This window comes from Megascapheus bottae, chromosome 8 (assembly GCF_031878675.1).
Source record: "Megascapheus bottae isolate mThoBot1 chromosome 8, mThoBot2.hap1, whole genome shotgun sequence".
NCBI classification, from domain to species: domain Eukaryota; kingdom Metazoa; phylum Chordata; class Mammalia; order Rodentia; family Geomyidae; genus Megascapheus; species Megascapheus bottae.
In genome coordinates this window covers 56,869,933-56,893,553 of record NC_143516.1, presented here as the reverse complement: position 1 = coordinate 56,893,553, position 23,621 = coordinate 56,869,933, and the positions used below count along the sequence as shown (strand labels likewise).

General features: G+C 42.3%; 1 protein-coding gene across 6 annotated transcripts in view; it reads right to left on the bottom strand.

Moving 5' to 3' along the window:
* Syncrip (synaptotagmin binding cytoplasmic RNA interacting protein) overlaps nucleotides 1-23,621 on the bottom strand; it is a 40,277-nt gene extending 16,656 nt beyond the window's left edge. For 4 of the 6 annotated variants that reach the window (XM_090338473.1, XM_090338475.1, XM_090338476.1 and 1 more), the window contains exons 1-7: nucleotides 23,431-23,513; nucleotides 21,895-22,054; nucleotides 21,095-21,213; nucleotides 20,877-20,984; nucleotides 15,710-15,823; nucleotides 15,436-15,612; nucleotides 767-902 (exon numbers count right to left, since the gene is read on the bottom strand). In XM_090338473.1, coding sequence (XP_090194599.1) covers nucleotides 767-902; nucleotides 15,436-15,612; nucleotides 15,710-15,823; nucleotides 20,877-20,984; nucleotides 21,095-21,213; nucleotides 21,895-22,042 — 802 coding nt within the window. In that variant the 5' untranslated portion in view covers nucleotides 22,043-22,054; nucleotides 23,431-23,513. Of the gene's footprint in view, nucleotides 1-766; nucleotides 903-15,435; nucleotides 15,613-15,709; nucleotides 15,824-20,876; nucleotides 20,985-21,094; nucleotides 21,214-21,894; nucleotides 22,055-23,430 lie in introns of all 6 variants that reach the window. The other 2 variants (XM_090338478.1, XM_090338479.1) reach the window with 2 other exon arrangements.

The following is a 23,621-nucleotide window of genomic DNA, read 5'->3' as shown; positions in this document are numbered from 1 at the left end:
GTGTTTTATAGCAACCATACTTATTCCTTTAATGCAGTTCCACTACGAATATCACATAGAAAAAAAGAACATATGAAGTTCTTCAACATTGTAAAGCAAGGGAAGCACAATGGTTTTGCAAACTAAGTTCAAATCCTACATTCCTTACTAAACTTTGAAGAAGTTAATTCTCAAAACTTGTGCTTACTTTTGTCATTACAGAAATGGCGTACATAACTCATGAAAGTGTGGTGCTAGGATTCAATAGCTAACAAATATAGTATTGGTAACAATGCTTCAGTATCAAAAAAATTGTGCTGGGAGTTTGGTCTAGTGGTAGAGTGCTTGTCTAGCATGCCATGCCCTAAGACCTGGTTTCAATTCCTCAGTATCACATACCTAGAAAAAAGCCAGAAGTGGTGCTGTGGCTCAAGTGGTAGAGTTCTAGCCTTAAGAAAGCCTAGGGACAGGGCATAGACCCTGAGCTTAAGGCCCAGGACTGGTAAAGAAAAAACAAAACAAAAATTTGTGCCATCAGGTGCCAGTAGTTCATTCATATCTGTAATCCTAGTTACTCAGGAGGCTGAAACCTGAGTATCACAATTCAAAGCCAGCCAAGGGAGCAAATTCCATGAGACCCTTGTCTCCAGTAAACTACCAAAAAGCCAGAAGTGAAACTGTGGTTCAGGAAAAAGGGTGCTCAGGGCTTAAGTAAAGAGCCAGGGAAAATACCAAGGTAAAATCCCCCCCAAACAAGTTATGCCACTCCCAAATAAATCCAACTTACCTGTTACTTTGCTAAATTCCTCAAGAATCTGTTCCTTGGTTTTACTCTTAGGAATAGAGCCCACAAAAAGCCTATTGTTGGCAACTGAGATGCAGACACCGATGTGTTTTCCAGAACGAATTTCATGATTATTATACTGAAAGGGAAAAAAATTACACCATGTCTTAAAATTACTAGTATCAGTTAAACGTATACTATAGGAGGCCAAAATCACATATGTAAAATCAAAAGCACTGCCAAATTAAAATGCCAATATTATGTAAATTAAGTATGTTCATACTTTAAAAACTAAGAGGAGCTGGGTCTTGGTGGCCCATGCATGCAACGCCAGCTACTCAAGAGGCAGAGATCTACTCAGGAGGCTGAGAACTGAGTATCTCCGTTCAAAGCCAGTGGGGCACAGAAGTCCCTAAGACTCAAACTTCCAATTAACGAGAAGTGGTGCTGCGAAGAACTCAGGGATAGCACCCAGGTTCAGAGTACAAGCCCTTTGACCAACAAACAAACAAAAATAAAAGCTAGCCACAATTCTCATAAAAATTTATGAGGGCTAGGAATGTGACCTAGAGTTTCACAGACTTTCCTGCCCAGGCTGACTTCTCAGATCTCAGAAGGCTTGCCTAGCATGCACAAAGGCCTGAGTTCAATTCCTCAGTACCACATACACAAAAGAAGTTGGAAGTGGTGCTATGGCTCAAGTGGTAGAGCATTAGCCTTGAGCAAAAGAAGCTCAAGGACAGTTCCTAGGCCCTGAGTTCAAGCCCCATAACTGGTCAAACAAGAAGGGAAGAAAGGAAGGGAGAAAGAAAAGAGAAGGCAGGCAGGCAAGCAAAATTAGCTTAAGAATAAATGAGAGTTAGTTAAATCCTTTACATCTAGGAATTTTTTTTTTCCTGTAGATCGTGAAGCTTGAAACGAGGGTGTGTGTGCCGTCCCTGAGCTTTTTTGCTCAAGTCCAGTGATATAATACTTTTGAGCCATGGTGTTACTTCCAGTCTTCTGGTGGTTAACTGGAGATAGGAGTCACATGGACTTTCCTGCCTGAACTGGCTTTGAACCACAATCCTCAGATATCAACTGCCTGATTACAGGTACAAATCACTGGCACACAGCTACATCCTAGGAATGTTGATCAATTAGAAAGTAGGTTTGTTAACAGCTTAAAATAAAAAATGAGGGCTGGGAGTTTAGCCTAGTGGTAGAGTGCTTGCCTAGCATGCACGAAGACCTGGGTTCGATTCTTTAGTACCACATACATAGAAAAAAGATGAAAGTGGTGCTGAGGCTCAAGTGGTAGAGCTCTAGCCTTGAGAAAGTGCAAGGACAGTTCTCAGGCCCTGAACGCAAGCCTAGGATTGGCAAGAAAGAAAGAAAAGAAAGAAAGAGGGAGGGAGGGAGGGAGACTTTAGATCAGGGTATGGTTGGTGGCACAGACCTAATCACAGCACTCCACTCAAGAGGGTGAAGTAGAGATCATGAGTTCCAGGCCAACATACATTATATAGTAAAACTGTCTCAAAACAAAAACAAACCCTTCATGATTCCATAATGCCTAAACTTCTACCAACCAGCTAACTCAACTGTAAGAGAAACTGATTTGAGAACAGTAATGTTTCTGTCTTCCTGTTAATCAGAGCCTAAATCTTATTTTTCTATTTCTTTTTCCTTTTGTAACACATTAAGAGATTTTTTTGGCTTCAAGTAAATCTAAAAGCAAGCTAAAAAATTTATCTAACGCTACACTTACCTCTACTGCATTTTTAACCAAGTATAGAATACAACCATGAAGAAAAAGTAGATTTGAGTAGGGAAGTAACAAAGCCAATGTAAAATTACAGTAAATAAGTGTAATTTTCAAGTGAATATACCCTGCAAATTGTAAGGTGGAGAGCAAAAACAACATGAAAGCCAGGCACCAGTGGTTCATGCCTGTACTTCTATCTACTGAGAAGGCTGGGATCTGAGAATTGCCATCAAGCCATTCAAAGCCAGCCCAGGCAATGAAAAGTCCATGAGAAGACTCTTATCTCCAAATTAATCACCAGCAAACCAGAAGTAGTGCTGTGGCTCAAGGGGTAGGGTGGTAGCATTGAGCTGAAGGGCTCAAGGACAGTGCCAAGGTCAGAGATCAAGTCTTACAACCAATAATTATAATTTTTTTTCAAAAAATGCAACTGGATAGAGATAATCTACTGTTTATATGCTTCCAAGTTATCCAAAATGGAGGGGGCAGAGTAGTAGCCTTGAGCAGAAAAAGTCACAGTTCAAGCCCAGAAGCCTACCAACCCCTCCCCCAATTTCTATGCTATATGGAAAAATGAACTACAGAGATTATACACCTCAAAAATATGTTAGTAATAATGGTGCTGACTGTAGTAATTACTGATCAATTCCCCAAACACTGCTTCTCAAAAATCTATACACACACATACATACACACACACGTTTAAAGAACCCACCTGTATTACCATATAACTTATAGAATGGATATAATGGCATAAAGAAAAATCACTTTTTCTGATCGTGTAACTGGACATAACAGAATATATTCAGCAAGTCAATTCCTCCCTATCCTATTTTTTTTTTTTTTTTACCAGTCCTGGGCTTGGGCTCAGGGCTTGAGCACTGTCCTTGGACTTTCTCAAGGCTAGCACTCTACCACTTGAGCCTCAGCACCACTTCCGGCTTTTTGCTATGTATGTGGAGTACTGAGGAATTGAACCCCGGTTTTCGTGCATGCTAGGCAAGCACTCTACCACTAGGCCAAACTCCCAGCCCCTCCCTATACTATTTTTATCTCTAGACAGTCAACACTAACCAAAATTCTGAAACATTTTATACTTCCTACCTCCACTTACTCAGCCCTCTGGCAATCTATTCCCTTACATTTATACCAGAGAAACCAGTAAACCGCCTAGCTTTCACACAGGATAACTCTCCACAACAAATAATTATTTGTAAATATGAGTACTGAAGAGGTTGAAAAATCCTGTCATGGGGGATAGAAAGGGGGACAAAAAAAACATAAGAAGGGATATCAATGTTTGAGAAGTAATGCACCCACCACCGGAGGAATGTAACTGTAACTTCTCCATATAAAACCTCAACAATAATATAGGAAAAAAAAAAAAAACAAACAAGAAAAAAGAAAAAAATCCTCTAATGAACCTTTTAAATTTTTTTGGCCAGTCCTGGAGCTTGAACTCAGGGGCCTGGGCACTATCCTGGAGCTTTCTCAAGGCTAGTGCTCTACAACTTAAGCCACAGCACTACTTTCAGCCGTTTCTATGTATGTGGTACCAAGGAATCGAACCCAAAATTGAATCCATCACTGTATGGATTATGGATGATTAGATTGCAGTGCCTTATTTTACAAATGAGTTTAATGATAAAAAAAAATTGCTTTGCCAGGCATGGTGGATACTCAGGAAGCTGAGATCTAAGGATCTTGGTTCAAAGCTAGCCTGGGCACTAAAAACTGAGACTCGGGGCCGGGAGTTTGGCCTAGTGGTTAAAGTGCTTGCCTAGCATGCATGAAGACCCGGGTTCGATTCCTCGGTACCACATACATAGAAAAAAAGCCAGAAGTGGTGCTGAGGCTCAAGTGGTAGAGCTCTAGCCTTGAGAAAGTCCAAGGACAGTGCTTAGGCCCTGAGCTCAAGCCCAGGACTGGCAAAAAAAAAAAAAAAAAAGAAACAAAAACTGAGACTCTTATCTCCAATTAATCACTAGAAAAGGGGAAGTGGGGCCATGGCCCAAGTGGCAGAGCACTAGCCTTCAGCTTAAGAGCTCAGGGTCAGCAACCAGGCCCAGCGTTCAAGCCCCATGACCCACAGAAAAAGATGCGGGGGGAGGGAAGGAGAGAAGGAGGGAAGGAAAGAATGAATGAATGAACAATCCTAGCTCCTCAGGAAGCTGAAATCTGAGCATCACAGTTCAAAAGCCAGCTTGGGCACTAAAGTCTGTGAGACTCATATCTCTAATTAACCACTAAAAACGAAACTAGAGGTGGGGCTGGTGCTCAAGGGGTAGGGCAGTGGCCTTGGCTGAAGAGCTCAGGGAGAGCTCCCAGGCCCAGAGGTAAAGCCACGCAATCAACAAAAAGGGGGAAAAAAAAAAAGAAAAAGAAATTGCTTTGAAATATGTACATCCTTTCATAACAATGGCTTTTTTTATTTTGCCAGTCCTGGGCCTGGGCACTGGCCCTGTGCTTCTTTTGCTCAAGGCTACCCACTTGAGCCACAGTGCCACGGCCTTTCCTGTTTATGTAGTACCGAGGAATCAAGTGACCAGGGCATGTATGATAGACAAGCATCCTCACCAAGCCACATTTGCAACAAAATAACTTTCAATTTTATCATCTAGTGTAACTCTGAGAATAGAAAAAAATATAAGAAAAAGAATGGGAGGAAGCAAAAATGTTAACAAGAGTTTCTCTTAGATTGACAGAAGCTGATAATTCCATAGGAATTATTTTCTAAATAATTCTTTATTCTAAGCATAAAAGAGTTGCTCACTTAAGAAAACACCTGGGATCAACAGCTAGCTACTCAGGTGGCTGGTATGTGAGGAACATAGTTTCAAGCCAACCCAGGCAACTTCCTGTGAGGCTGTATTTAACCACCAAAAAGCTAGAAGTAGAAAATTATCTCAGGAGGGGCCAGGAATTTGTACTAGTGGTAAAAGTGCTTGCCTAGCATGCATGAAGCCCGGGTTCGATTCCTCGGTACCATGTACATAGAAAAAAGCTGGCAGTGGTACTGCCAGTGAACCCTGAGCTCAAGCCCCAGGACTAGCCAAAACAAAATAAAACTGTGAGTAGCTAGGTTATAGTAAGTTAGATTGTAGTAACTTTTCCTAGAAACCTAAAATGTCAGATTTGGAATCTGATGCAGAAGTTGCTCAGTTTTAACTTTTCTCAGCAAAGCCATTACCCATCACATCCCTGCTCACATTAAGTATTTCATATTCAAAGTCTGTTTTTTTAATGAGTGTGTGTGCCAGTCATTGGACTTGAACTCAAGGCATGGGCAATTTTCTGTCTCTTGAGGCTCCCCCCCCCCCCTCAAGGCTAGCTCTCTACTTCCAGTTTTGATGGTTGAGTCTCATGGTCTCTCCTGTCTCCTGCCCTGGCTCTCTTTGAACTACAATCCTTAGATTTCAGCCTCCTGAGTAGCTTTTTACACCCACAATTATTACCCTAAAAACTATAGGGTAGCCAGACATAGGGCTCACGCCTGTAATCCTAGCTACTCAAAAGGCTGAGATCTGAGGATAGCGGTTCAAAGCCAACCTGGGCACAAAAGGGCCTAAGACTCTTACCTACTATCACTAGAAAACTCAAATGGAGTCGTGGCTCAAGGGCTAGGGCCCAGAGTTCAAGTCCCACAACCAACCGAACAACAACAAAAAGTTTATCTCACACTTGTTTCCACAAAACACTATTCCAATTATATTCACTGTGCTGCTGGAATCTTTCTCACAAAGCCTTTCCCTACCAACCCTAACCTAAAGGAATATATGCCTTTTTAAAAATCTTTTTCACCATATGCTTACACTTTAATTGCAGTTAGCCTCTCTGGGTCCCCTCCTGGGCCATTCATGAGACTTGTACTCTGGGCCTAGGCGTTGTCCCAAGCTCTTCAACTCAAGGCTATCACCCTACTTTTGAGCCACAGTGCCACTTCTGGTTTTCTGTTAGTTAACTGTAAGTAAGAATTTCTTGGACTTTAATGCCGGGGTGGGCTTTGAACCATGATCATCAGATCTCAACCTCCTGAGTAGATAGGATTAGAGGAGCCACAGTAGTGGCACACTAGCACTAGGGAAGATCTGTCACGACATCAGCATGAGCTGCAGATTAACACTCCACATTACCCCCCCCAAAAGCCAAGCTGGTGGCGCATGCTGCTAATCCTAGCTACTCAGGAGGCTGAGATCTGAGGATCCAGGTTCAGCCAGCCTGGGCACAAAAGGACCTAAGACTCTTATCTCCAATTAACCTCTAGAAAATGGGAAATAACACTGTGGTTCAAGACAGTGTAGACTTGAAATGAAGAGCTCAGGGACAACACCCAGGCCCAGGGTCCAAGCCCCATTATCAATTCCCCAAAACAAAACAAAAAACTAATATATACAATTGCCTTTTTATTTGCTAGTCCTGGGGCTTGAACTCGGTGCCTAAGCACTGTCCTTCAGCTTTCTTGAAGACTAGAGTCCTATCACTTGAGCCACAGCACCACTTCCCACCTTTTCAATATATGTGGTACCAAGTAATTCAACCAGAGTCTTAGTGCAAGCTAGGCAAGCACTCTACCACTAGGCCACACTCCCAGGCCCTGCCTGTCCATTTTTTTTCGACAATCCACATCACATTTCCAAATATCCCCTAGTGAGATAAGGATAAAAGCACTATTTGTCCTCATGACTAAATCATTCAGAATATTACAAATAACGGCTAGAAAACTCCGATGAGTGCCAGTGGTTCATGCCTGTAATCCTAGCTACCCAGAGTTGAAGATCCAAGGATCACCACTCAAAGCCAGCATAGAGAGTAAAGTCCATGAGATTCTTGCCTTCAATTACCACCAAGTAGTAGAGCAAGAACAAAAAAATCTCAAACAAGCAAAGTGGCTCATGCCTGTAATCCTAGCTACTCAGAAGGCTGAGATTTGAGGATCTAGATTCAAAGCCAACCCAGGAGGCACTAAAGTCACAGAGACTTTTATCTCCAATTAACCACCAGAAAACTGGAAGTGGGGCTGTGACTCAAGGGGTAGGGCGTTAGCCTTGAGCTGAAGAGCTCAGAGACAGCACCCAGGCCCAGAATTCAAGCCACAAGAATGACCAAACAAAAATTAAAAACATGTTTGTGTAACAAATGAACTTTTTAGGTAGAACCAGAGCAGTAACTACATAGTGGCAATGTTTTAACAGTGGAGAGTTGGGGAGATCCTTACATTGCAATAAGGAAACACACTTCACTTACTTAATCTCTGAAGATAAATAAAATTCAAGTTCAGTTCAGGGTACTATCAAGGGACAAGTGAGAAGTTAAAACTTACAGAAGGCCTTAGAAGAATTGATTGATGAGAATAAGCAACCATAACAACTAGGTTACTTTCAAAAACGGAACTGGGCATGACAAGCACATAGCACTTGTCATAAACTTGAGGCCAAGTTCAATCCTTCGTACCACCCAAAAAACATGTATAAAAACAGAACATGAGAAGGTTGTCCCAGATAGAAATGGCCACAGCTTGCTTACTTATCTGGAGGATAAAAAAGAAGGCAAAGTTTAGCTAGAAAAGTATGGGAGAGGGGAACTTATTTATTCAGTAGTAACTACTGTGTGAATATACTAGTCTGTTCTGTGCTGTCACATGTCAAGTCATAGTTTTAAGATCAGAATTTGGTGTCAGTTAGGACTCAAGTAGTTTAAACACAGAAATCGTACCTTAGACTAGAGTGGTAACAGTGAGATAAGGGACAGATGCAAAAATATCCTAGAAATACAGGGATAACTTATTTGATGAGCTGCTTTTAAACTATTAAACTGAAAGAAGTATGATCTTAATATATACATATTTGGGAAGGGGGGGTAAGGCAAGTCCTGGATCTTGAACTCAAGGCCTGGGCTCTGTTTCTGAGCCTATTTATACTCAAGACTAATGCTTTACCACAACACCACCACTTCTGGCTTTATGTGGTACTGAGGAATTGATCAAACCCAGGGTTTTGTGACTGTTAGGCAAGCACTCTACCACTAAAGACATTCCCAGTTGTAACCTAAAAATTTTTAACAAAAGGTACTCAAGCTCAAGAAACCTGGCACCACACTGAAACTACAGTATTTGGCTTCATACAGGTCATCAGACTATTCATAGAATTAAAAAAAAAAAATTCAGGGCGGGGAGTCTGGCCTAGTGGTAGAGTGCTTCCCTAGCATGCATGAAGGCCTAGGTTCAATTCCTTGGTACCACATACATAGAGGAAAGCCGAAGTGGTACTGAGGCTCAAGTGGTAGAGCTCTAGCCTTGAACAAGTCCAAGGACAGTGCTTAGGATCTCAAGCCCAGGACTGGAACCAAAAAAATAAAATAAAAATCCACTTTCCTGAAATAAAGAATTCAGAGAGAATTTAAAGGTAATAATTTAGAGCCCAGCATAGCCCCTACTTCAAGTAAGCACTGAAGTGGTAACCAGTAATCACCTTTTCACAAATTCACAAGAACTTGCTTCCTTAATAAGATTATCATCATTTGAAGATCATTCTATTTTTGAGGATTTAAAGCTGGCCTTGAAATTATGAGCATCCGCCTCAACCTTTTGAGTAAATACAGGCATACACCATCATACCTGGCTGGGATGGATTTTTTTTTTTCATTCCCCAGAATACAAGACAGATGTTGGCTGGAAACAGTGTCATCTAAGAAACCTGCAGTTGTTTCTAACTTCATGCTTCTTCTTCAGCTTTTATCATCAATTAACCCACTTTACAGGTAATCCACATAGAAATTTGCAAATCTATCATAGTTTTTAATCTAGGAGAACAAATTATTGGTGAATCATTATCAAGAAAACACCCATGTAGCCTTTCTGCCAAAGACACTCAAATGAAAGTGTTTCAAAACCTTGTCTGAACCATAAATAATACAAACAAGGCAACTTTGTAACATTTCAGATACATGTAACTAGAATGGCACTCCAACTATATAAAATTCATCTTGGGTTGGGGGGGGGGGAGTTTGGCCTAGTGGTAGAGTGCTCAGCTAGCATGCATGAAGACCTGGTTTGATTCCTCAGTATCACATACATAGAAAAAGCCAGAAATGGTGCTATGACTCAAGTGGTAGAGCTCTAGCCTTGAGAAAGCCCAAGGACAGCGCCCAGGCCCTGAGTTCAAGCCCAGGACTGGTTAAAAAAAAAACTCATCTTATCTGAAATTGGATAGGGAACGGGGGAAAATAAGATGAGGGGTGGGGGAGGGTGGAAGGGAAATGGGGACCATGACATGTGAAAGGGTATCAATGTGTGGGAATTAAGGCACCATTTATCTGGCAAATATCATGTAACCCTTCTATTAATTACAATAAAAAATATATTTAAAAAAAAATTCATCTTGAGGCCAAAGCACCAGAGGCTCACACTTTAATCCTGGCTATTCAGGAGGCTAAGATCTGAGGATCATGGTTCACAGCCCACCTAAGCAAAAAAGTCCTTGAGACTTTCCAATTAACCACCAGGGGCCAGGAGTTTGGCCTAGTGGTAGAGTGCTAGCCTAGCATGCATGAAGACCCAGGTTCGATTCCTCAACACCACATACATAGAAAAAAGCCAGAAGTGGTATTGAGGCTCAAGTGGTAGAGCTCTTAGCCTTAAGAAAGGCCAAGGACAGTGTTCAGGCCTGAGTTCAAGGCCCAAGACTGAAAAAAATAAATATAGAACCTCAAGATAAAATGCAAAAAAGGAGCTTCGAAAGTATGCTTCTTTGATGAGGAAAAGAAATATTCATGTCCACAATCATTTTTGTCTTTTGTACATCTCCCAAATCCTATCCACAGCAAAAGAATTTGCTACTACCTAACACAAAAGCTGGAAGTAGTGCTGTGCCAAGTGGTAGAGCAAAGTGAGGCTCAGGGACAGCGGCCACGCCCTGAATTCAAAGCCCTAGGACTCACCAAAAAAGAAAACAATACATGCATTGAAGTTAAAATAAATGCATTAATGTTTACATTAATATATAATATATACTAGTAAGGTCATATATGGTCATATATTAGTGAGACTGCAAATAAGCACTAAATATAATTTAATTTTGGATTACAATTTATAAAACAAAGACAACTATTCAAAATCATCTTATTAGTATGTATAGTCTTTTGCTGATATATGCTTACTATAGGGTTTTCTAAAAGTTCCTAGAAGGCCTATTAAGAACCTATTACCACTAGTATGCTATTAAGAATTACTTGACTACTTATCTAATGATAATGAGTCTCTAAAAAAATTTCTTTGAAAAGGAGATCTGACATTCTGGATAATTTTTTTTGTTTGTTTTTGGGTGGGTCATGGGGCTTTAACTCTGGTCCTGGGCATTGTCCCTGAGCTCTTCAGTTCAAGGATACTGCCTCCTTAGCCCTGGAGCCACATTCCCACTTCCCATTTTCTAGTGATTAATTGGAGATTAAGGGTTTTGTATTCTTTGTTTTGTGCCCAGGCTGGCTTTGAACCATGATCCTCCTCAGACCTCAGCCTTCTGAGTAGCTAGGATAGGTAAATCATGTATTAGCTTTTTATATAGTAACTCCTTTTCTTTCCCACTATTCTTTTTCACATTACAATTAACCTGATTGTAGTAGCTCATATCTATAATCCCAGCTTCTGAGGAAGTAGAGACCAAATAATAGATCTGGAGGATCTGGCGCAAATGGTAGAACACTTACCAACACCAACAAAAAAAGTAAAAATAAAAAATAAAAGGCAGGGTGCTGATGGTTCATACCTGTAATCCAGGCTACTCAGGAGGCAGAGATCTGAGTATCCCAGTTCAAAGCCAGCCCAAGCACTAAAGTCTAAGAGACTCTTATCTTCAATTAACAATTAGAAAACCGAAGGTGGTGTTCACATGGTAGAATGCTAGCCTTGAGCTAAAGAGTTAGCTAAAGTGCCCAAACCTAGAGTTCAAGCCCCATGACACCCCCCCACACACACACATAAAAGAAAAAGAGAGTCCATCAAGATTCTCAAAGTACACAAATTCCTAAATGCTGTCTTTGAAGCTATTTATAACTCAACAAGTGTATTTTTCTCATATTACTCCTTCATGTCCAATTAAGACAGACAGATCTCAGGGTATGATTTGAGTGATATAAAATAGCAAAGTTTATTTTTCTTCTTAGCATCCACCTTCAAGGATGATATAGGTTGAACACCCCAAATCCAAACATGCATAAGAATTTTCATTTCAGAGCTGGGAGTTCGGCCTAGTGGTACAGTGCTTGCCTAGCACAAAGAGCCAGGTTCAATTCCCCAGAACCACATAAATAGAAAAAGAGCCAGGTTCAATTCCCCAGTACCACATAAATAGAAAAAGCCAAAAGTGGTGCTATGGCTAGGTAGAGCTCTAGCCTTGAGAAAGCCCAAGGACAGTGTTCAGGTTCAGGCCCTGAGTTCAAGCTCCAGGATTAGAGAGAAAAAAAATCATTTCAGCTTTGAAGCATTTCTGAACTCTACATTATAGATACTCAACCCTAAATCCTATACATAGACTTCAAATCCAAATTTATTCCCTTCCCTTCTTGCACCTCCCCCACAAGTCCTGGGGCATCAACTCAGGGCCTGGGCACTGTCATTGAGCTTTCTCAAGGCTAATGCTCTACCACTTGAGCTACACCACCACTTCCAGCCTTTTCTATGTATGTATTACCAGGAAGAGAAACCAGGGCTTCAAGCATGCTATGATAGCACTCTACTACTAGGCCACACTAAAAGCCCCTACTGATTTACCTTTAAAAAAAAAAAAAAATCAGGGGGTGTGGGGGGGGGAGGGAAATGGGTACCAAGACATGTGAAAGGGTATCAATGTATGTGAATTAATGCACCTTCTATCTGGCAAATATGTAACCCTTTTACTACTTACAATAAAAAAATAAATAAAAATCAATCATAGTAATGCAAAAGGTTAACAGTGACAGAAACTGTATGTGTTGGTAGGTGATAGGGTTCATAGGAATTCTGTGCATTTTCAGTATAATACAAATAATCGGTTTTATCATTATTATCATTTGCTAGCATTAGGGCTTGAACTCAAACTCAGCATCTGGGCACTGTCCTTGAGCTTTCTCAAAGCTGGCACTGGTAGAGCCACAGCACTACTTCCAGCTTTTTCCGTATATGTGGTATTGAGAGATCGAACCCAGGGCTGAATTCATGCATGCTAGGTAAGCACTCTACCACTAAGCTATATTCCTAGCACCCTTTTTTTTAATTAAAGAATTTATTAACATTGATTTTTACATCATATTTCAAATGACATGTTTAACAAACAAGTATTCAAGAAGGGAAATCTCTATACAATCACTGGCACTTAGTTTTTAGAACATAATCAAAATTAGACTAAGGGTTTGTATATCATAGATACATATTAATCTATGTAACAAAACATTATGTCTACTGAGTCATAGGTTTTTATATCTATGTAGTTGTGTTTATATTTCCGAATACCATACCCATAGCATTGGGTATGCAAATATTGAGTCCTCGCTCTTGTATTGTTTGGATCTAATAGCACCCTAACCATTTTCTTAAATGAGGGGGACAATGCTGGGTTTTCAGGGGCCCTGGGGCTTGAAATCAGGGCCTGGGCTCTGTCCCTGAGCCAATCTGTGCTCAAGGATGGTGCTCTACCACTTAAGCCACAGTATCACTTCCAACTTTTTTTTTGGTCCATCATGGGGCTTGAATTCTGGACTTGGACACTGTCCTTGAGCTCTTCAGCTCAAGGCTTACCACCCTACTTCTTGGCCTGGGCATTGTTTCTGAGCCCCTGGGCTCTTCAGCTGGGTTAACGAACTACCTACCACTTGAGCGGAGCGCTACTTCCAGTTTTGTAGCAGTTAACTGGATGGAGGTAAGAGTCTCATGGTCTTTAGTGCCTGGGCTAGCTTTTAACTGCAATCCTCAGATGTCAAACTCCTGAGTCACTAACATTACAGGTATAAGCCACCATCCCAGCCCACTTCTAGCTTTTTCTTAGTAGTTTACTGGAAATGAAGAGTCTCAGGAACTTTCCCGCCCAGGCTGGCTTGATTTGCAATCTTCAGATCTCAACCTCCTGAGTAGCTGGTGAGGATTACAGGCATAAGCCACCAGCACCAAGCCAGCACTGGGTACTGAACACAGGGTTTAACCCTCATTAAGTCTGTTTCCCTGGCTGGTACTTGAGCCACACCTCTTAGGGGACTTTTCTATCAAAGATAGTCTAGAATCATGATCCTCAAGACCTGGAACCCCTGAATAATTAGGATCAGAGGTGAGAGCCACTGGTGCCTGGCTGGTTCCAAGTATTTTTGATAAATGACATTCACTCATACTATAAATATAAGAGACAAGAGAAAAAATTCTTAAAATTACCAGTTTGTGCATGGTGGAGATGAAACACAAATGCAAAGCCACACCACTCAGCTACCTTCTAAACCCCTGTTGCATAGAATGACCCACAATGCAGACAAACTAGTTAGGCACAACAGCTCATGCCTGTAATCCCAACCAGTAAGAGAAGATCAAGAGGATCACAGTTTAAGACCAGTTTAGGCAAACCCCTCCCCTATCTTAACCAAATCAGGTACAGTTTTTCTGGCCACAAGCCTAGATATTTTGGTCCAAGGATGGCCAAGCCAAAATGAAAGACCCTCTCTAAAAAGTAACTAGAAAACAACAACAACAACAACAAAAGATTGAGGACATGAAATAGTAGCTTGTCTAGCAAGTGTTGAAGTGCGGACGGAGGTCTTTAAATTAAAAAAAAAAAAAAAAAAAAAAATCAAGCCAGAAAACCTATGTATTGACAAAGAAAATGTAAGCTCAACACTGGTAAGCTGGTAAGCTCACACTTATGTAATCCTAACTAGCCAGGGAAAATATGTCCATGAGAATCTTGTCTCCAATTAACCACCTCCATCCTCCAAAAGATCAAAGTCCTCCAAAAGATCAAAAGATCCATAGTGGAATTATTGGCTCAAATGGTAGTGTTAACCTTAAACAAAAATCTCAGAAACAGGTGGCAGGGAGTTTGGCCTAGTGGTAAAGTACTTGCTTAGCACGCATGAAGACCTGGGTTTGATTCCTTGGTACCACATACACAAAAAAAAGCCAGAAGTGGTGTTGTACCTCAAATCATAGAGCCCTAGCCTCAAGAAAACCCAAGGACAGTGCTCAGGCCATGAGCCCAAGGCATGACTGGCAAAAAAAAAAAGTTCAGAAACAACAGTTCCCAGGTCGTAAATTCAACTCCTAGGAGCAACACACACACACACACACACACACTCACTCACTCTCTCTATCAGTAATTTTCATAAATCTTTTCACACTCCTATAAATTTAAATAAAGATATCACTGACATTTTTTGTGCAAAGGTATTTACACAAGGAATTAAAATACACTGCCTTGGAGTTAGGAGTGTAGGTAGCCTAGTGGTAGAGTGCTTGCCTAGCATGCATAAGCCCTGGGTTCAATTCCTCAATACCACATACACAGAAAAAGCCAGAAGTAGTGCTGTGGCTCAAGGGCTATCCTTGAGAAAGCTCAAGGACAAAGCCCTGGCCCTGAATTCAAGTCCCAGGAATGGCCACAAAAAAAAAAAAAAAAAAAAAAAACACCTCCCTTGGCTAAGAGGTAAAGCATATGCCTGTAATATTAGCCATTCATGTGCCTGAAATATGAAGATTCAAAGCCAGCCCAAGCAGAAGAGTCTGTTAGACTCACCTCCAACAGAACACCCCAAAAAGCAGAGATTGGAGCTGCAGATCAAGAGGTAGAATACTATCCTTGAGCAAGGCTTAAAGACAGTACCCAATTCAAGGTCAAGGCCAAGAAGGAATAAAAGTTTGATGAACTCTTAAGCTACAGGAAGAAAACACTAGCATTAAAGATTTTTCTTTTTAACTTACCAGTTTAACAGCCTCCTGCGCTGCTTCTTTTGTACAAAAAGTGACAAACGCATAACCTCTATTGAGACCAGTGAGTGGATCCATCATTAGACGGAGATCCCATATAGGTCCAGCTTTCTCAAATAATGGAACAAGCTCATCTTCAAATAGATCTCTTGGGATCTTCCCCACAAATATCTGTAAGTTAAACACAAAGTAAAAACCATGGAGATTGTTCAGGAAACCAGACAAGCTGGCTTTTTATACAAAAGGTAAAAGGTTTTAGTTTCTTTACCTCAGTGCCAACAGAAGGCTGCTGACCTGAATAAACGGAATCTGGAGGTGGTCCCCCATACTTCCTCTGTCCAGTGGTCACATCAAGTGTGTAGCCTGTTCTTTCCAACAGTGCCTTGAAAAGCCCAAAAGTCATTAATGTGTATAAATTCACTAGACCACACATGCATATCTTTAACAATTAAAGCCAATCTTATCCAAATATTTATTACTATTATACTATGATTTATTATATCAACATTAACCTCTATACCTTTTTCCCCCTCTATAGGCTAAGAATTTGGCCTAGTGTGCTAGAGTGCTTGCCAGCACTCATGAAGACCTGGGTTCCACTCTCGGAACCATATACATAAAAGAAACTGGAAATGAGGCTGTGACTCAAGTGGTAGAGCTCTAGCCTTGAGAATGCCCAAGGACAGCACTCAGGCCCTAGTTCACATACCAGGACTGGCCAAAAAAAAAAAAAAAAAAAAGAAGGAAAATTTCCCCTCTAGTATGTACTTGCTATACTCTATTGCCAAAGCTTTAGAATTCTACACAAATTCTCAGTGGCTCACCCCTAATAATCCCAGCTATTCAAGACACAGAGATCTGAGATATACAGTTCAAAGCCAGCCCAAACAGGCAAGTCATTGACTCTTATCTTCAATTTAAAAAAGAAGAAAGGGGGACCGGGAGTTTGGCCTAGTGGTAGAGTGCTTGCCTAGTATGCACGAAGACCCGGGTTCAATTCCTTGGTACCACATACATAGGAAAAAGCCAGAAGTGATGCTGAGGCTGAGGTGGTAGAGCTCTAGCCTTGAGAAAGTCCAAGGACAGTGCTCAGGCCCTGAGCTCATGCCCAGGACTGGCAGAAAAAGAAAAGAAGTGGAGCTGTGGGTCTAGTGGGCAAAGTAAGAAAATTACTATCAGTCAACCGATGTCTTTCAATATAAGGCATATCTATCTGCTAATAAAACAATTATAACCTCAGCAATGAGGACACTGAGGCAAAGGACTACCTTTGACTACAAGAAGAAAAAAATCTTGGTCTTCATAGTTGAGACCCGGTCTTAAAAAAAAAGAAACATAAAGAACCTCATTTCATTTGGCCAAGTTTCCCAGTGGGATTTCGTTTTTTTTTTTTTTCCCTTTTCTTTTTGCCAGTTGTGGTGTCTGAACTCAGGGCCTGAGCGTTGTCCTTGGACCTTCTCAAGGCTAGCTCTACCACTTGAGCCACAGAACCATTTCAAGCTTTTTTCTATGTGGTACTGAGGAATTGAACCCAGGCCTCAAGCACTCTACCACTAGGCCAAACTCCAGGCCCCACAATGGGATTTCTTAGCCAGTAAATTCTCTGAACCCTACTTGTAGGTGCATGCTGACTTTGTAGGTCTTTACCTAACCTTAAAATATCATACTGCCCAAACCAAATAGAAACTTGGGAAAAGGAATGCTGTGTGCTTCAGGGGACATCAAGCATTCTTCAGTAAAAAGCCAAAAATGACTTTGAAACCTTCATCGAATTGCAACAATGTTAACTTCTGCACCTTATCTCTCTCAAAGTGAACTATAAAAATTCACACTTCATTTTAGTCAAAACTAGAAGTTTCATTTAACTTGTTACAGGTGAAAGTATAAGAAACCCATTAAACAGTGAGGGAAAAAAATGTCTGCAGTTTTCTATTTTTTTCATTCACTGTCTCAACTCAAAACAGTTGTTGTTTCCCCGCCTTTCTATATCATTTTTTAAATTTTCTTGCCAATCCTGGGCCTTGAACTCAGGGCCTGGGCACTCACTGTAGTTGGGCTTTCTCAAGGCTAGAACTCTATCACTTGAACCACAGAACCACTTCAGCTTTTTTCTATGTATATAGTACCAAGGAATTGAACCTGGGTTTTCATACATGCTAAGAAAGCAAGCACTCTACCACTAGGACAAACTACTAGCCTTATTTTTTTTATTTTTTGCTTGAACTCAGGGCCGGGGTACTTTTTCTTTCTGCTCAAGGATATCACTCTACCACTTAAGTCACAGTGCCACTCACTTCTGGCCTTTTCTGTTTATGTGGTACTGAGAAATCAAACCTAAGGTTTCATGCATGCTAAGCAAGCACTGTATCACTGAGCCACATTCCCAGTACCCTCTATATTTTTTGTTGGTTGTGGAGATTCTGTGCTTAAGGTCAGTACTTTGAGCCACAATTCCACTTCCAGTTTCCTGATGGTTTAACTGGAGATCTGAGACTCATGGACTTTCCTGCCTGAGATGGCTTTGAGTTGTGATCTTCAAATCTCAGCCTCCTGAGTAGCTAGGATTACAGAAATGAGCCTGGTACAAATCCAAAGTACTAAAGAACAAAAACATCCTATTAATTAAATGGTGGTTGAGAAATGAAGGCTACACCAACCTCATGACAAAATTTATCAAAATGTGTTAAATGACCTAGGGTTGCCTCCATGTCTAAAAGTGAAAATGGTAACATTAAAGCCTTATACATTAAATACAATATTCTGGGGCTGGGGTTATAATCCAAGTGATGTAAGTACTCATACACTGCCCCAACATGAACAATATCCCTGGGTTTGATGCTTAGGAACCACAAAAATGGGATAGAGGCCATTAATTAATAAAACACCCTTAATCTGTAAGAAAAAAAAAAGGCTACATATTCTATTATTTCTATTTCTATTACACTTAAAATGACTGCATAATGGTGGGACATGGAGTAACAGTAAAACTTGAACCTACAATCACTATCACATAAATAAACCATCAAATGTTTATTTTTTCCTCTTTGGTCATAAATAATCCTCATGCTGTAAGAATCATGTTCTTTAGCCCATGGGGGAGGTGGTTCACACCTGTAATCCTAGCTACTCAGGAGACTAAGATCTGAGGATCATGGTTCAAAGCCAGCCCAGGCACTAAAGTACGGAAGACTCTTATCTTCAATTAACCACCAGAAAACAGGAAGTTGGGCTCAAGGCGTAGGGTGGTAGTCTTGAGCTGAAGAGCTCAAGGACAATGCCTAGGCCCAGACTTCAAGTCCCATGACCAAAGGGGAAAAAAAAAAAAAAAAGCTATGCTTCCTTTTTTTTTTTTGTCTTAATCTTTACAATGACCCAAAACCTTTTGTCAATCTACAAAGACAGAAAGACAGAAAAAGCAATTTTCTCCCTATCAAACGTCCTATAAGGTTGTTTTCTAGGTATCATGTTTCATTTGAGCATTAAATTACCTTCCAAAGACATAACCGAAAATTATAAAAATTTTCACACACACCAAAAAAATTAAAACTCTTAACTACCCAAAAGAGATATCACTATATTCATTCTAAACTCCTAACTAGACCTAAGAAAATTTCAGTCATAGTTGAAATTAAGAGCCGATTCCACATTCTAATCATCTTCATATTCTAAAGTTTCTTCTTCCCATACTACTAAGCACCACATCACCTATGCTTTAACCAATTTTCTTAAACCCTCAGTTCAACAATGGCACTTTTTTTTTTTTGGGGGGGGGGGGGAGGCTGGTGGGTCATGGGACTTCAACTCTGGACCTGGTGTCCCTGAGCTCTTTAGCTAGGCTACATCCTACCCCTTGAGCCACAGCACCACTTCTGGTTTTCTGGTGGTTAACTGTCTCAAGGACAGTCCAAGAGTTTGGCCTAGTGGTAGAGTGCCTGCCTAGCATGCATAAAGACCCAGATTCTGTTCCTTGGTACCACACACATAGAAAAAAGCTGGAAGTAGTGCTGAGGCTCAAGTGGTAGAGCTATAGCCTTGAGAAAGTCCAAGGACAGTGCTCAGGCCCTGAGCTCAGGCCCAGGACTGACTGGCAAAAAAAAAAAAAAGTCTCAAGGACAGGCAGGTAGTTGGCCTAATGGTAAAGTGCTTGCCGAGCATGCATAAAGACCGGGGTTCGATTCCTTGGTACCACATACACAGAAAAAAAAACAAAAAATGGTGCTGTGGCTCAAGTGGCAGAGTGCTAGACTTGAGGAAAAAGCCCACGGACAGAGCTCAGACCCTGAGTGCATGCCCCAAGACTGGCAAAAAGAAAAAAGAAAAAAAAGTCTCAAGGACTTCAGTAAGTGCCCAGGTTGATTTTGAACCATGACCCTCATATCTCAGCCTCCTAGTACCTAGGATTACAGACATAAGCCATCTGGATCTGCCATCAATGGCACTCTTAATCTTTGAATGAGACCATTAAATTTCCCTATCAATCCAACACTCTCCCCCCCAAAAAAAACTTTCATATCTACCCTATTTCCACACTAATCTTACTGTTTAATTCTTTAAATAAAATGACATCTATATCCCATACAAATGAAAGGCACAGAACCTTAAAATTCTACATTTACTGAGCCATGAGACTAAGTAAAGCATCCAATTACTGAAGGCATACTCTCCACCAGCTATGTCATAAACAGATTTTGTTTAACAGTAACTTGAACTTATACACTGACTTTCAAAAAGCATCTAGGGTAGGGCACGGTGGCACATGCCTGTAATCCTACTCAGGAGGCTAAGCTCTGAGAATTTGAGTTCAAAGCAAGCCTGGGCTCTAAAGCCAGTTTTTTTTATTTTTTGGGTGGGTTGGAGGGCTTGAACTGGACTTTGGGCATGGTCTCTGATCTCTTCAGATCAAGAGTACCACTCTACCCCTGGGCCTGGGCATTGTCTCTTCAGCTCCAGGCTATCACCAGCTACCCCAATTGGCCCCCTTTGGCGCCCCAATTATTGTTTTTTAGTGATTCATTAGAGATATGAGTCTCAGTCTTCAGTGCCCAGGCTGGCTTTGAACCTTGATCCTCAGATCTCAGCCTTCTGAGTAGTGAGGATTACAGGCATGAGCTAGAGTGCCAGGCAAGTCAGTGATATTCTTACCTCCAATTAACCACCAGAATACCAGAAGTGGTACTGTTGTTCAAGGGGTAGAGTGGTAACCTGGAACTGAAGAGCTCTAGGCCCAGAGTTCAAGCCCTGGACTGCCCCCCCAAAAGCATCTAGACATATAATATATGTTTCAGTAATTAGCTGAATAACAGAAACAATGATTTTGACAAGTAGTTTTAAAATGGCAAGATATACTTGAAGAAATATAATCTTAATATGCACGCATTCAAAAATAGTAACCACAAGTACAAAAAAGTTAAAATGACTTAAAAAAAAAGACATACCTTAATTTTTGCCTCATCTGGTCCTTTACTAGAGTCCGCTACTTTGGTCCCCTGTTTTTCTCTCTGCCTGTAAGTCTTCATGACTCCACATAAAAAGGCACTTTTGTTCTGTAAAAACAATTTTTCATTCATAATAATTATATCTGCACCTAATTTAAATGAAAATAACAAAACTGCTTTACTGTTTTTTTTCTCCACTGACATTTAATTTACATTACCTGAACATGAGAGAGATCACTGTCTTTAAACTGTTGAAGAACTGCCAATGCGCCGTCTTCATTGAACTCTTTTAAAGCTTCAATAGCTCTTTCATCTAAATCACTATGTGCAACTAGCCCTGCAGAAGAGAAAAGTTAATTAGTTATCAACTTCTAGCACTTCTGAGTTTTTATTTTAGAGAAAATATCTGTATGGGCCAATATAAGCACATATGACAATTCTACTCCCTTTGTATCTACATAATGAAACATACTTTAGCCATTCTGAAGTAAATAAAACCTCTCAACCACACAATTTATTTTACATCCTGTCTTATGTCAGTTAGTTCTGACCATTGCAATAGACACATATACAAATCCAAAAGTCAACCAACAAAGCATGACAACTGAATCTCCACTTAATTCCAAGTACCACTACAGAATGAATCACCACTCCAAGAAACACAACAGAACAAGTCCACAGCTACCAAGTCATTTAACAAAAATCCTACCATAAAAATACTAAAAAAGCAAAAGGGCCACATGGTCTGTTCCAACATTTAGCAGGTGTTGGTACTGTCATATACTTATTCAGCAGGCCAGCCAGCCTTCTTCCCCTAGGGAGGGCCTACCCCTCCTAGCTTCCCTCCCTCTATACAGCATGACCTCTAGTTCAAACCTCAATTAACCAACTATCAGAACAAGGCAAAGCTCAAGTTCCCACACTTATTGGAAACCACAAAAAGTTGCTATTTTAGCTCAAAGCCAGAAATCCAATAGAAAAAATTTCATAATGTAATTTTGCAAGTGTTAGTTCTTACCTGCAACGTAAATTTCATCTAGTTTTTCAGCAACTTTCTGTGGTAAACCAGCATCAAGCAATGTCTGAAAATTTTCTGAATGGATAACTGCAGAAGTAGTATCCATGGGCTCTTCAGTACCATTTCCATTAACATGTTCTGTAGCCATGTTTCCAGAGATCTGTTCAAACGCAATAGGCAAAATTAAACTAGGATCTTCAGAAAGAATACAGGACAATATGAGAGCCCCAATCTTGACTTTCTCTACCACTTAACCACACCAACCAGCGCTACACCTCCCTTGAAAGAAACCTTACTACTTTACACTATCGCCTGACAAGCCAGATTTGAAGCCTGGGGCACAGAAAGACCGATTCACTATATTCTTCCTGAACACTACCCCTGACTCACCTGCTAACACTCCCTAGAAAAAAGCACATTACAAATGAAGCCCAATCAGCACCGGGACAAGCCAAGGTGCCACATGCAGCTGTTCCAGAACGGAGAATAACGTTTAAGTGAAGAAAAGCTAAGCTGGGTTCGTTCCTCTCCTAGGTAAACCCTTAAAAGTGCGCGCTTTTCCCGCCTGCCGCTTATAGATCGGTAACAACAGACAGCAAAGAATAAAGCGCTCACACAAGCCTCCTTCCCACCACCCAATTTCTCCACCCTTCACCCCACACCCCAAAGCCCGCCCTCGACTCCGCACCCGGAGCGGCAGCCTCACCACTGCGGCCGCCAGGAGCCCATTAGAAACACGTGCTCTGCGCCTTCAAATGTCCTACAACTTCCTTCCACGGAAACCCACCGAGTCCCAGGCCGAGATGACCGTCACCGGCCCTCCACATCAACCCGCAACCGCGGTCCGAGCCCCCCAGAAAGCCACAGCAGCACAACCTCGCCCCTCAACACCGAGGCCGCGGCGGCGGCGGCGCCCAGGCTACAGGCTCTCCCCGCCCCCCGGCGCCGCCGTCTCCGCCGTGACACATGGCTCTCTGCCCCGGGCGCTCCCCGAGAGCCTGCGACCCTCGGCCGGCCGGCCGGCCGCCACGCGCCCCGCGGCGCACACCCTCCACCCCGCGCCCCTCGGTGTGCTGACTGCGGCGCGGGGACCCGCCAGCCCCGCGTCGCGGCGTGAGGGCGTTCCGCCGACAGCCCGGAGCCCGCGGGACCCCAGCACCGCCCCGGCCCGCCACACCGCACGGCTCGCGGGACGGGACCGGCGCCTCTCCGCCCACTCCCGCGCCGCGACGACGGCCACGACAGCACCCACTCCGCCGCCGCCCGCGGTCCGCGCGGGCCACGGGGGCCGCCGAGGCGCCTCCTCCCGGAGCGCCGCAGACAAAGCCCCGGCAGCGGCGGCACATGGAGAGGGGGAAGTGACGGCGCGGGCCGCGGCCTACTCCCCGGCAGACCCAGCCAACGTGCTCTCTTCCCCCTCTGGAATCCATTTTCCAGAAAAGCCGGTTTCTCCCCGCGGCGCCCTCCCTCCCCCTCCGGCTCACTCCACAATGTCACCGGGCTCCCCTCCCAGACCCAGCTTCGGGCGGTCGTTACCTCCCCGTTGGGCTGCGGCGGAGGAATCCTGTCCGAGGGGATCGGGTTGCGGGAAACGCGTGCTCGCTGCTCCCTGTGTCCGGCGCGAGTGGAGCTGTTGTAAAATGGCGGCCGAAGCTCACGCCGCTGGCAGCAAACCCGATCCAGTTCCACTCGCCTCTGAGCGCGCTCCCGGTGCGCGCGCGCCCCCG